General features: G+C 38.8%; 1 protein-coding gene across 1 annotated transcript; it reads right to left on the bottom strand.

Moving 5' to 3' along the window:
• Nucleotides 1-8,363, bottom strand: LOC149623151 (uncharacterized). Its single transcript, XM_089853244.1, has 5 exons — nucleotides 8,214-8,363; nucleotides 7,082-7,156; nucleotides 6,871-7,015; nucleotides 6,447-6,543; nucleotides 1-6,253 (listed from the first exon to the last, which is right to left on the bottom strand). Exons 2-5 carry the CDS (start codon nucleotides 7,114-7,116, stop codon nucleotides 555-557), a joined length of 5,976 nt encoding a protein of 1,991 aa, XP_089709370.1. The 5' UTR covers nucleotides 7,117-7,156; nucleotides 8,214-8,363; the 3' UTR covers nucleotides 1-554.
• Nucleotides 8,364-14,598: the final 6,235 nt, after the last annotated feature.

Here is a 14,598-nt window from a genome sequence, read left to right as displayed (position 1 = left end):
TTAATATGTAAATAGCACATTTATCTTTAGCTTAATTGCAAGTATTGCGTAGATTTACAACGAATAAAAAATTTATATTTACAATTAAACGTACAAACATTACATGATCCTAATTTACAGTACAGTTTGACCATTGTTGGTTATTTTTTTATGCAAAACTTAACGGCATAGCTGTCTTTACATGTGGAAATCTCAAAATTTAATTAACAATTCTACAATATACATTTGTACATGAAAATTTGATACATTACGTAGCCTCCATAGGCAACCGGCACTGGTCAACTATTATTTATTCACCGGTTTAGAATCAATTTCAATTTTATGCCAACAAAAACAAAATTAACCAAGGATTAACGTATATTCATATCATTATGGCAATGAACTAAAAATAATCACTCGATACAACATAAAAAAATGCATGGCGCGCACATAATTAACAAGTCTTAACTAGCCTTTTTAAAATGCTGACAAGGCTTAGCGTGGCCAAGGCATAAAACTCTATAATTAATAATATAAATACAAATGCTCACTATTGATTTCGAGTAAAATAAAACTTAATGAGTGTCATGAACCGGAAAGTTCAAAGTCGGTAAGACATTCCCGAAAGGTGGCGGTGGTGGTGGGTGACTTGAGGCGTGACCAACACCGAAATGCGATGGCGCTCCCGTAGGATTATTAGACATTCCCATAACCATTTGCCCCGAACTTCTATCAAAAGCGTGAGGACCTGTCCCCAAGATGCTATTAAAGCCGTTATGTATCACAGGAGGTGGAGGATGGGGCGGTCTATTATGGTACAATGGTGGGGGTCTTGTAACACCCGCAGTCCGATTATGATTTGCCGATCCTTGAGACAGTGTACCAAGATCGGCGGTACCTTGTCCCGTACCAGCGTGAAATTTAATCGGATTTAAAGTATCACCGGGCGTTGTTGCCGCGCTTATATCAGGGAAGATATTACTCAGGTTGAAATTTGGTACGTGATGCGTTGCCGTTGTACCGCAGGAGACGTTATTTACCGCGTTATTTGATAGTTGACACGACAAAGACGTTGTCGTTGGAGGACAAGACGTAGGGGGAACCCTTTGTAAAGGATTCATGGAAAAACTTGGTGGTTGAAAGTTTAAGTTCAAACTACTTTGAGATTGCGGTCGAAATAATGGATTGTACGGAGAGTCTCGCCTAGATATGTCAGATGTTCCTGATATCGCTGGTATGTGCGATGTTTGTCCGCTTATATGACTTAGAGACGTAGTCCGGTTTTGTTGGTGGGGGACGTGATTAACTGACGATGTTTGAACGCTCGTACGTTGGCAACCTGGAAAAAACCTATTGATAGAGCAAGGTTGAAGCTCCGAATGCGTCGTTAGCTCTGGAACGGAGAAATAGGGGATATTGTGGGAATGCGATTTATCGTAATTTCCAAGCGATACTGTTGGCACACTCGTACTCTGTCCCTCTGATGATGGTGGTTTACGTTTCGACGAAGTATTTTTACCAGCGCCATTCTTATTCGGCGTTTTTGTCGATGAATTCGCCAAGCCTTGGTTTCTGGCCACGTTGTTGTTACTCGTCATATTTCTACTTTCTTTTTTGTTCGTGGAATTGGACGCGGTTTCCAAGTAGTTGTGATTTCCGCTGGAAATATCCTGGTTGTTGCTGTTATTGGCAGACGTTGTTGTCGCGCCACTATCGCTAAGGCTTAAGTTATGATTGTGATGAAGGTTTCCCGTCGTCATGCCTTGGACGAATTGTCCCGGTAGAAAATTGTTTATAGTGTGGTTTTGAGAAGGTTGACTTTGGGGATAGTGATTCAACATGGACATGGTGGCGTCATTCTTGGAAATACCGTGTCCTGATTGGTTGTTTTGACCGCCGGAAATTAATGACGGGAAATGAGGAGAAGTATCGGGCATTGGTAAACCAGTTTGGTGAAGCGATTGGGAAGAACTTGATGCTGGGAAAAGACAACCGTTTCTTTGGCTATGATGGCTTTGTTGATGTTGGTTTTGGGTATTGCCACAAATTCCGTGTTCCGACGATGGAAGGTTAGCGTGATTCATATTCCTGGTTAAGGAGTTCTCGACTAGTGTTTTCTGCGCAAAGTCATTGGCACCATTCGAGCAGCCGATTGAAAAGGGTGCTTGGGTACTGTTTGTTCTATGAGTTGAGTTGCTAACTTCGGGCATATGAGGCGGTAATGGTCTCATCAGGAAAGACCCGCTACTGAAATGGTTGCCAAATTGTTGATGATTTGACGTTCCTCCGTAACTGGTTACTGTACCAGAATCGTTTGATACTGTCGGTATCATTTGACTTAGGGTATTATTTTCGGATGATGTTATTGGGTTGAGAGTTGACGAAAACGTCGAGCATGGTGGTGGAAACATCGGTTGAGAAAAGGTTGCGTTTTGCGGGGTGACGCCCATTGTCATAAGACTCGAAGTTGTCCTCGGGTTGCGAAGTTGGTTGAAATGTTGCGTGTAGCTGTTTTCGTTCGTCAGGGATTTCGGTTGCTCTTTTTTGCGCTCGGAATGCGATTCGTTTTGAAGTAAACTCTCGGCAGAGTACGAGAGAAGCGGACGACTACTCAAATGCGTGTGTGATACGGAATACGTCGGGACTGTTGTTAAGTTCTGAGAGCAAGGCGCTTCGAGGGATGTATTAAAGGCGATATTAGCTTGGGTGTTATTGGAACTTGATGTATTGTGATGACCAATCAACGCCTCCGCGGAGTAATTTGAAATCGAATGATTTCCACCCCCAATAACGCTACTCGAAGACGGTACCATAGTGCGATTGTGAAACCTCGTCGTATCATTGTATATGCTGATACCGGAATAAGAGTTTTGCGATTGCAACATGGTACCACCACCACCGTTGTTCGACCTCGATTTCGGCGTTGAGATGTTTCTGTCCGTATTACTAGGGTTGAACGGAGATGGTTGCGAATGAGGTAGAGGTGGAACAACCGGTATATTGGTGGTAGTACGTTGTTGTTGCTGTTGTTCTTTGTTGTTTAATGATGTTGTTGAGTAACAGGAGTTGGGTGGTATTGGTGGTGGTGGAGGCGCGTTGTTAGTCAGTATCGAACTAGAAATGATGGAATGTCCATGGGTTTCGTTGCCATTCTGCATTAGATTCTGCGATAATGGTACAAAGCGGTTCGTGTTCTGAACGCCACTACAACGGGAATAGACCGTCGGTGTTGGGTTTAAATTGGCTTGGTTGCTAATCACCGGGAGTGTTGTCACTTGATTGGTTAAAAATGAGTTCGTTACTGATAGATGCGTTAAACTTTTCTGTTTACGGGGTCCCAAGTTGTTGTTCGAGGAGTTAATCATCGTGTTTGAAGATACGCAAGGTATAGAGGGGATAGACATTGATTCAGTGTTGCTAATATTGGTTGTTGATTTCTTCTCGGATGATTGTCGCATATTCTGATGCTCAATAACGTTGTTGTTGTTGTTGTTAGGTTTAGAGCAATTGTTCGAATCGTATCGCGGATGTTCTTGCATATTTTGGTTGCTACTTGGATTGCTACAAAATTGCGCTACTGAGTTTATTGTCCCCGCGCTAGCCGCGTTTCTAAGTCTGTCGAAGCTGTTTTGATTATTGTTGGAAGTGTCTTTAACTGGCAGTTCTTGATTGTAATGATCACTAGGTGATAGGGACAAATACCCCAAACCCGTATTGTTGCAATTTGAAGCGTTGACGCCTGGTGGCGGTTCGTTTTCGTCAGTCAGCGAACTAAGAATTAGGGAAGGTAGTTCTTGATCACCTCCGCAATGGTCTTGATTAGACACGAAAGAACCCAAATCCATATTGCTCGCGCAAGTGATTTCGTGGGATTGAGTATTTGATATAAAGTTTTCATTCAGGGCGTTATTATTTGGCATGGGAAACAATCTTGAACCAGATTCCTGTTGTTGAGTACTTGTACTTAAAGACAATGGTGACCTAGCGGTATTATTTTCAGAGTTAGCCGGGTTGTTTGATGATGGTTGAATTTGATTTTTCTGGTGGGTGTTAGCGTTGGATGTTGGGTAAATATTTTCAGTTGTACATTGGGTTGGTACGCTTCGCGGAAGTGCGGGAAGTGGTACATCAGGAAGCTTAGATTGTAAGTGCTTCAGTTTTTTAACTGATGGTTCGTTGCTAGTATTGGCGTCGCTAAGCCTTTTCTCCGGTTGTTTTTTGTTGGTGACAGTACTAGGTTGTACTACGGTCGTGTCTCTTTTACTCGAAGTTTCACCAGAAACATTTAATGTGGTTTGTAGCTGAACCGGAGTCGAGGATGAAGTTGGTAAAGTTGTCGCGGGAGTACCGTTACTAGCGACTGTGCAAGATTTGGAGGCTTTATTTGTGGTAGAAATTGAGTTTGTGATCGAACTATTGGTGGATAGTGTCGAGGATACGTCAGTTATATTACTGGAGAATATAGACTCTGTGGCTCTGGCTAAAATATCACTCGACTGTGTCTCACTCGAAACGTCGCAACCTATTTGGTTCGTAGGTTTGGTAATTATTGAAGATTTTGAGTTACCACGAGTTTTATCTGATGGGGAAGCTTTGGGCGAATCTGGTTTCGAATTGTCAGCCTTTGTTAAACTCGCTTTTGGATTGTTAACCTTGCTTGCCGCCGACGTATTCGCGATTTTTGCCACGGAACTGCTAGTTTTAGTTTCCCCGACACTTTTCTTCTTACTGGGTTGTTTAACGGTTGGCGTTTTCTCTTTGACAACTTTACTTTTCGCTGTATTAGTTGTCCGTTTTTTAGACGCGGTTTTCGCCGTTACTTGAGGCGGCGTCTTACTAATGGTTGCATCTACAGCTGTTGCGGGCATGGCGTTATTAGGCCTATCGTTAGCCAAATTAGTTGTTGAGTTCGTCTCGTTACAAACTGAGGTAGGCGAACCGTTGTTGTTTAACGTTACTGAACCGGAACTAATCTGAGGCGATATTGAACAGTGATTTTGAGGAGTTACAATAAGGCCACCAGCGTTAAGAGGCTGAGGGTTTGAAGAATAAACCATAGAAGATTGACTGACAACTGGTATAATTTGGCCATTGGGCAGTAAAAGAGCTTGAGGCCATGAATTGTGAGATTGTATGGATGGCGTCGGAGTAGGGGCGGCTAATAACGTTCCGGGTCCAAACGTAATCATTTGCCCCGATTGATTAAAGGCCATGGTCGTCTGACTAATAAGGGGGAAGTTATTGGGAACACCGATCACTTTGTTTTGCGAAGGTTGAGCGCAATTGGGCAAGACACCCTGTTGATGTTGAATTAATTGCGAACCATCCGGTGTACTGCAAAATGAAAATGTTGTTGCCCCGGCATTATTGTCTCGCGGACGGAGGACTAAATTATTCGAGATTTGATTGCCGTTGATGACAACGGGCAGCGAAATGTTACTTTGCACTGTCGTACTGGAGTTTTGGTTAACGGTTACGCACATTGTCGTTGCGGTACTAACGGGTATTTTTTGAACGCCCGTATTTAAAATCTCGATAGAGGTTGGACAACCGGGGTTAAATTGTTGAGGTAACAATGTTGCTCCATTTTCATTAGCGGTACCGAAAACGATTGGCTTACTCTGAAACGTCAGCATAGGGATGCTCTGATCGTTAATGACTATTAAAGGTTGATGTTGCGTATTAACGATAGCCGTCATTTCCGTCGATACTGCGTTTTTTGAGGTCAACTCGGTCTCTTTGTTGCAAGTTTTCGCGGCAGTTTGGGGCACCACTTGCGTCGTCGACATTAAAGGTTCCGGCGGTAACGCTTGAGTTAAGAGCATATTGTTACGCGTAACGCTGGGAAAGCTGATCGAGTTACAGTTGCTCTTGATCGCGCTGTTCTTTGTCGTCGCGCTCACTTTTGTCTTGGATTGTTTTTCTACCGGCGCGTTGTTTACGCTTGTTTTTGATTTCAAAGCCGCGCTAACTACCGTACTTTCTTTAGTTGCTGGAGGACAGTTTGTTGTATTGGCATTTTCATTGACTTCGACCGGTGGCGCTACGTTACTGTCTTTATTCAGGAAGCCATTTTGATTTAGGTTCTTCCGTAAGGCACTGAGTTGTTCCGCGGTTAAGTTTCTCGGGTATTTGCCACCGTTTTTGGGTTTCCATAATTCTTCCTCCATTTCCGTTAACGGTGTAATACCGGCTTTTTTCAATAACCGCAAGTAACTCTTGTTCTGTACTTCAAGATCCTTAACTCTCTTTTCAAAACGGGTAACCATGTCGGCTGAGAGTACGAAAGATTTATCTTAAAATGAGATTTAGCTCGGCCAGTACCGAGTACCTTAACTTTTTAAATTTTGAAAACGAATATAAAACTAACGCGTTTTTATTTTTGTTAATGAGACTATCGGGCAAAATCAATTAGAAAAATGGTTGTCTGTTCATTTCATTCTCCCTTTAATATTTAATTCACGTACCTTGGACTTCGCTGCATTGTCCAAGCATTAATTTTTTGTTCGTTTCTTTGAGATATAAAATGTATTCGACCGCTCTCTCCAGGATTCCATTTTTGCTCTGGAATTTTTAACAATTGTTAAAGGAGCTGCAAAGAAGGCATCGGTGGGTGGGTAAAAATGATTTAGAATACGTCATAGGCAAGATACAAAGACTCCTCATGGAGTGGAACCGGACATCAGTCCTTGTTTTTCGCGAGATTGCTGCGCCAATTCCCTGAAGTGGTACTTTTCAAAATAAAACCAAAACGAACTAAGCTTCTTTGAACCACGCCTCTCCTTGGTCACGTGCCTCTGACGTATTTCACATAATTTTTACCCACCCGCCGATGCCTTCTTTGCAGTCCCTTTAAAATGATTTTGGCTATAGAAAAATATTTTTCTGTACCTGTCGCTTGGGGTCTTTGTCGGGTAACATTTCACCAATTTCAATTATCCAATTATTTATTTTATCTTTCCTTCGTCTTTCTACTTGATTGTGCACTGCCTTTTTACGCACCCTTCCCGGAAATAAGGCAGCCCTTTCCGTAACACTGTAATTAAAGCAAAATTACGTTTAAATTTAATACTGATTAATTAAAAATAAATTTTTTACTAACCCCAGCTCATCCTCGCTACTGCCTTGTATTGACATGCCTGATTTGAGATGATTGGATTTCTTTATTTATTCACATCTGAAATATTTATGGTATTGTATGTTTAGGTTAGCCAGGGAATTTGATTTTATTGCGGTAAATTTCTTGGGTTTAGGAAAAATTAAAAAGTGAACATTCCAGGATGGCGCGTTACGTTAAATGCGTTTTAAATCATAAGCTGAAATGTTGATTTGTTTATAAACAATAATGTTCTTAAAAACACACTAATTGGCAATGTCACGGAAAACCACAGGGATATTTAGGAAAAACCCGCGAAAGTCAGAGGAATTCGATGATCTGAGAATTATTTAAATTGTGACAACCCTGAAAGCTGAAGTGTCATATTTATAGAATATATCTTATAAACTTATGGTTATGTTGATATTAGGTCGGATTAGATGGGGGCCAGATTAACATTTTCTATAAAAACGCCTATAATTTTAAAATAATTTACTTTTACTTTAATGAAATTGCATTTGTTCATGATAGCATTGACACTACTAGCAGTAACTTATATTAACTCCTGATAATAATGTTACGTAATTAATACAAGTATTAGGCCTAATACACTCCTGCCAAAATGTGCATTTCACTCGAAATAATAGATATTTACTCTTGTAATGAAGAGTTTATTTTTATACATTCATGTTATTATAACCTACAATTATATCATGAGTATATATAATTGATTGAAGTGAATTTACAATTATGCCTCTATAATAATTCACGGATTATTTCGTGTAATTATTGTTAATTTTTACTAAATGTCAATCAGTTTAATAGCTTTAATATTAATATAGGCGTTTTACCAGCAACTTTAAGAATGCCAGAAATTTATCCATGAATAGATTTTACGAATCCATTCAGCGGATAATTTATTGACAAATTTATTTCAATATAAATAAATTCATTGAAACGTTTCATTGATTCAAATAGTTACTGAAGCAAAAATCAGTTATGTAAAAATTAATTTAATTAGGACGCGGAACGGAACAACTCCATGCAAAATTGCGAAGCGTATTTGCAAAAAAAAATATATTCGAGCAATGTTTAAAGTCAAAACAATTTAAGAAATGCATGCAAAATTAATTTTGACCTTTTTAGAATCGGCAGCGTTATGTAATCAATCGGCGAGTTTTTTATACTTTTGTTATTCAAAAGATCGTTTTGTAAATAAGCGAAGAACATCTTCACTAAAACCTTAAGCCTATTTGAACCAAGGCCCGAATTTTACTCTTACAAACATCGATGGAGGGTTTTTGTTTCTTAATTAAATTTTTATGGTTTGATGGTGAAAGATAGATGGAGTTATAGCGCATATTTTTGGAGGTTTCGATCCCCGTAGGCGTCGATATTATCATGGAGTCTGTATTTTAAGAGGAGCGGTGCGGTAAGCGAGCCAGTTTTCGCGCCCCATCACACGCTGAGGTGTAATTCAAGGTCATTTGAAAAATAAGAAATCACTGTTGTATACAGTGTTTACGAGAGTTAATTCTGTGGGTGCTTCCTTAACGTGTGCCTTTTGTTATTGGCTAACATACCATGCCGGCGGTCTAGCTGCTCTTAGCATTGTGGGAGGTAACCGTGGTCCCGTGGTGAAAACGAAATTGCGCTACTCCCGGTCAGTCGCTCGAGCTGATCGAGAGCCAGTGTTGTTCTTGGTAGTACAATTGTACTTTTTTAGTACATTTTAAAATCCTCAGTACGAAAAGTACATTTTGATGCTTGAAAGTAAATTTTCAAATTCCATTTTTTAACATTAGCGTCTATGGGACGAAAATTACGCCGCAAGATGGCGCCAAACTCCGGTGAGACTCCGGAAGAGACAAATTGTACAGTGGAAGACTAGCACTTACCGCTCCTCTTAAAAAATAGACTCCATGATATATAAGATGGTATGAAGCTCAAGGATTTGCGGGATATATTTGTTACTTTTTGGGCCGCCATTTTCAAAGATGGTGGAGGTCATGTTCAGCCTTAGGATATAGATATCAACTAGTATACCAAATATTAAACGAAATCCCTGATTTTTTAGGACAAAAATTTAAATCCCTGACTTTTCCCCCCATTATCCAAGTTCCGTGCGAACCCTGTTACATTTCTCGATAGCCGCCATTTCTCAAAATGGCGGCGGATTGGAAATATTTTAAGTTTTTGATTGAAATTCATAATATACAAACAATTTTAATTCACAAAACGACCCATGAGTAATTTTGATAAGAGATATTTGTAAGATATGAACTTTATTGAAATGATACTTCAATTTAAATTTTATTTTGAAGGAAGTTTCAAGTAACTTAATCGTTGAGGGGGTTTTTTTTTATTTTTTATTATTATTATTTTTTATTTTTTGCGCTTGACATTACAGTAGCTACCTAGTTAAATGTAATTTATTTTAGAAGTAAGTTAAAACAAAGTGTTTGACGGATTTAATATAACGAGCCAGTATACTAAATATTAATTAAATCTGTTGAAATTAGGTGTTAGTAATGGATTGGGAAAATCTGTCGATGCTGTGTACCTATTATTAAAAGAGAGGTTGAAAAGGATAATCGAGTTATTTTTTTAATCGATTCTTCTACTAATTATAAGACCAATCTCCATAGGAAAACATCCAGGAAATATCTCGGAGTGATTTTAAAATTCAAATTAGGTTCAGATTTCATAGATAATTTGCAATTTGTTCCTCCGACCAATCTCTTAACACCGAGGGTTCCGACGTTTTTGAAAAAGTGTACGGGATTTCGAAATCCAATTTAATTTCTTCAGATTTCGTCGAATTTTGTTCGATTTCAAAATTCGGTAAAATCCAATAGATTTCGTCTTTTCCGTTTTTTTTCCCGTGATTACGTCGGATTTTCCGTTTTTTTTTCCCGTGATTTCGTCGGATTTTCCGATTTTTTTATCCCGTGATTTCGTGGGATTTTGCAAATTTTTTTCCCGTGATTTCCTTGGATTTTGTGATTTCTTTTGATTTCGGACTTTGCGAATTTTGTAATGGATTTATTTACTGATTTCGCGATTTATTTACTGATTTCGCGATTTATTTACTGATTTCGCGATTTATTTACTGATTTCGCGATTTATTTACTGATTTCGCGATTTATTTACTGATTTCGCGATTTATTTACTGATTTCGCCATTTCTTTACTGATTTCGCCATTTCTTTACTGATTTCGCCATTTATTTACTGATTTCGCCATTTCTTTACTGATTTCGCCATTTCTTTACTGATTTCGCCATTTCTTTACTGATTTCGCCATTTCTTTACTGATTTCGCCATTTCTTTACTGATTTCGCCATTTCTTTACTGATTTCGCCATTTCTTTACTGATTTCGCCATTTCTTTACTGATTTCGCCATTTCTTTACTGATTTCGCCATTTATTTACTGATTTCGCCATTTATTTACTGATTTCGCCATTTATTTACTGATTTCGCCATTTATTTACTGATTTCGCCATTTATTTACTGATTTCGGATTTTTTATGGGATTTCGAAATCAGCATTGCTTTCGGATTTCTTAAGTTTTATTTCGCGGGTAGCGTACGGGATTTCGTGAATGTCCGACGCCTCGCTTAACACCCTGATTTCTTGTTATCTTATTAACAAAATTCCCTTGGCATGTTCTATGTCTCGCTCCATCCACGATTGTCACATCGCGCGCCACGATTTTTTTATCAAATCTCGCGCTAAATTTCATTCGAACGCGATTGGTCGGAGGTGAAAATTTCAAATGACCCATAAACTAATTTGAATTTTAAAAAAATTATTCTGGTGTATTTCCTGGATATTTCACTATGCAGATAGGTCTTATAATTACTAGAAGAATCGGTTTTAAAAAATCACTTAATTTTTCATTTCACACTCCCTTCACCTTCATTTTAAAGAAACGTCATTGTATGTTTTGCTAGAATAATTTTAACGATTTCAAAGAAGTACCGCCAACTTTGTTGCTTATTACACTCGCAATCAAAATCAAAATTCGGTTTTAAAATTATCCTATAGGACGTTTTGAGGGGTTACTTGGAAATATCATACGTAAACCTTCGAAGGTAAAATATTCCAGCGCTTCAGTGAGTTTTTACGGAATATTTGTGTGTTTAATTATGATTATGAATGTCAAAAAAATGATGAAATATTCAAAATAGCTTTTACGCTTCGTTAGTTTATAAAATAAGATTTTAAATTCCTTTCATTGATGGAAAATACTTATCGTTCAGTTTATAGAAAACGTTTAGGGTTCCTACAAATCTGGCTGGCAAAACGTACAAATAAATTTTTGACTAAAAATTATCTAGGTCTATATAAATCAAAGTCCTGACTGACAGACTGACTGATAATCAACGCCCAGCCCAAACCGCTTGCACTAGAAGGCTGAAAATTTGCAGGAACGTTACTCGTAAGTAGTAGGCGCGTAATACGAAAGATTTTTCCAATCCGCCGCCATCTTAAAAAATGGCGCCCAGAAATGTAAAAAAATCTTTTCTATGCAACAAAGTCCAAGCGTTTCAACCGATTTCACAAATATTTAGTACACTGGTTTCCTTTAACCTATAGACGGGCTGAATGGTCTTTCGGGTTCGATTTGTTGCCATCTTTTTAAATGGCAGCCAGAAATTTAAAAACCCTTCTTTATGGAATAATATCCGCGTGAAAATTAATAAAAAGTGTCCCGACGGGCAACGCTGAGTGCCTTCGCTCCTAGGGTGCTACAAAAATATTAGAGATATCAGTAAAATCTACCCATTCTTTATAACATTTTGATGGAAGTTCTTATTACACGCAAGCAGCGCCGCGGGTAAAAGCTAGTTTATATTTAAAGGAACAAGCGCAGTTTACCGGACACTTTTTTTTAAATTTAAAATAATGTTGATCAATTTGAATGGGAGAGTGAATTAGAAAATCAAGTGATTTTTTTTTAATCGATTCTTCTACTAATTATAAGACCAATCTGCCTAGTGAAACATACAGGAAATATCCCTGAATGGTTTTAAAATTCAAATTAGGTTCAGATTTTAAGGATAATTTGAAATAAGTACCTCCGACCAATGACGCAACGCCTTGCCTTTTTATTAACAGTTTTTTCTTTCTTTTGCATGTAAGTTTAATTTTTTTCGGGGAATCGTGTGATTTTTATATAGGCGTGTTCATTGTTTTAGGAAAATTTCAATATTGAACAGTGTTTCAGCGTTGCATGTTGCTATGTGTTTGAAAACATACTTTCGAAATGATTTCTTGCAAATTGTGGTAACACTGCGGCAGAAATTCTAATTTAATACAAGGTTCATACAAACCTGGAAATGTCAGGAAAATAAATTGACTAAAAATAATGGAAAAACTGTGTAAAATTTATAAATTTTAGTAAAATTCAGGAAAGAGTTGCTACATGAGGGTTCGTACACGACCTGGATAACTAGGAAAAGTCAGGGAAATTTAAAATGGGGCCTTAAAGGTTCGGGAAATTTAAAATGGGGCCTTAAAGGTTCGGGAAATTTAAAATGGGGCCTTAAAGGTTCGGGAAATTTAAAATGGGGCCTTAAAGGTTCGGGAAATTTAAAATGGGGCCTTAAAGGTTCGGGAAATTTAAAATGGGGCCTTAAAGGTTCGGGAAATTTAAAATGGGGCCTTAAAGGTTCGGGAAATTTAAAATGGGGCCTTAAAGGTTCGGGAAATTTAAAATGGGGCCTTAAAGGTTCGGGAAATTTAAAATGGGGCCTTAAAGGTTCGGGAAATTTAAAATGGGGCCTTAAAGGTTCGGGAAATTTAAAATGGGGCCTTAAAGGTTCGGGAAATTTAAAATGGGGCCTTAAAGGTTCGGGAAATTTAAAATGGGGCCTTAAAGGTTCGGGAAATTTAAAATGGGGCCTTAAAGGTTCGGGAAATTTAAAATGGGGCCTTAAAGGTTCGGGAAATTTAAAATGGGGCCTTAAAGGTTCGGGAAATTTAAAATGGGGCCTTAAAGGTTCGGGAAATTTAAAATGGGGCCTTAAAGGTTCGGGAAATTTAAAATGGGGCCTTAAAGGTTCGGGAAATTTAAAATGGGGCCTTAAAGGTTCGGGAAATTTAAAATGGGGCCTTAAAGGTTCGGGAAATTTAAAATGGGGCCTTAAAGGTTCGGGAAATTTAAAATGGGCCTTAAAGGTTCGGGAAATTTAAAATGGGGCCTTAAAGGTTCGGGAAATTTAAAATGGGGCCTTAAAGGTTCGGGAAATTTAAAATGGGGCCTTAAAGGTCAGGGAAATTTAAAATGGGGCCTTAAAGGTCAGGGAAATTTAAAATGGGCCTTAAAGGGCAGGGAAAAGTATATTGGAGGCGAATTTGAAGTCTGCATAATAGTATAAGGGTGACCAGAAAATGTGTTGTCTGAGATTTGGCCAGAACCCCAAATTGGCCAAAGTTAAATTTAAACGAAATAGTTGGCTTATATTCATAACAGTAACAACTCATGGAAAAATGATTCGCATATATGTTCGCCATGTACGTTATTGCAAATGGCCAGGGAAAACCTGTAAACGTCAGGGAATTTCTTTCTAAAAACTTTGTACATCTCAGTTAATAGGTGGTACCTGGAAATATATGGTGCAAAAAAAAAGTGGAAAATTTCAGGAAAATCGATTTTCCAAAAGAGTTATATGAACCCTGTAATATCGGATAAGGTTGAAAGCAAATAGGGAAAATCCATCTTGCGTTACATTAATACCACGCAGCTACAAATTTATTAATTGAAGATGTTACCACGGAAGGGTATAGTTTTATCTTGGTGATCATAGACGACTGGTAAAACGTAGATGTACGGGTAACGTAGCAGCAGCTAGGGTTGCGTTCAAAACATTCTACCAGCAGCAGCGATTGAGATTTGTACAAAGCGAAAATTCCTCGAAACTACCCACGTGAAAATATAAATCTAGTAGATGACCTAACCACGTCGTCTGAGAAGCGCGAGGGAAGTGATCTAGAAAGCAGCCGGAATTTGCCCCCCGGCATAAAAAGCTCTTAATGATGATTTTCTCATAGACAATGAAGCTTTTTTCGCCCATCTCCGAGTGAGGTGGTGCTAGAGGTTTTTTTTCTAGCGGCGGCGGGTAAAGGGCCTGTAAGGGATTATCGTCAGTCCCGAAATAACTTTGAAATGCTGTAGAGCAAAGAAGAAGAAAATAAAACCTATCTCTCTCTAGACGTCTGAGCTCGCGTGTTACGGTTATCGACCTTACCTCATTACTGCCAGCGCGACCAAAACATAACAAGATGGACTCTCGAACAATGCGCTTACTTCGAGCAGAAGTGAGGTGAGACTAGAAGTACTGAGCTAACCAAATTCTTCACTCGGCGAAGGTGAATATTCTTGATAACACAAGAACGGTTGGCCCTCTAGTAGCGGTTTCTGAATTGTCCCTCCAAAACGTGAGACGCTCGCGGTGGTAGACGGCCGAACTAGATTCAAGGAGCCGCGTCCGTGTTCGGCCGCTTTAGGTTGAGGGG

Source organism: Phalangium opilio, unplaced genomic scaffold (assembly GCF_054372755.1).
Source record: "Phalangium opilio isolate 3A_F unplaced genomic scaffold, DU_Popi_V2 ptg000113l_1, whole genome shotgun sequence".
NCBI lineage: Eukaryota > Metazoa > Arthropoda > Arachnida > Opiliones > Phalangiidae > Phalangium > Phalangium opilio.
The sequence above is the reverse complement of the archived record's forward strand: the minus strand, read 5'-3'. Positions and strand labels throughout refer to the sequence as shown.

Excerpts from the sequence above, each read along its gene's own strand:
- LOC149623151 (XM_089853244.1), bottom strand. The coding sequence starts at position 7,116 with ATGTCAATACAAGGCAGTAGCGAGGATGAGCTGGG. Across the intron at positions 6,544-6,870 it reads ACAAAGACCCCAAGCGACAG|AGCAAAAATGGAATCCTGGA; the intron begins GTACAGAAAAAT and ends TAAAAATTCCAG. Across the intron at positions 6,254-6,446 it reads ACAATGCAGCGAAGTCCAAG|CCGACATGGTTACCCGTTTT; the intron begins GTACGTGAATTA and ends TCGTACTCTCAG.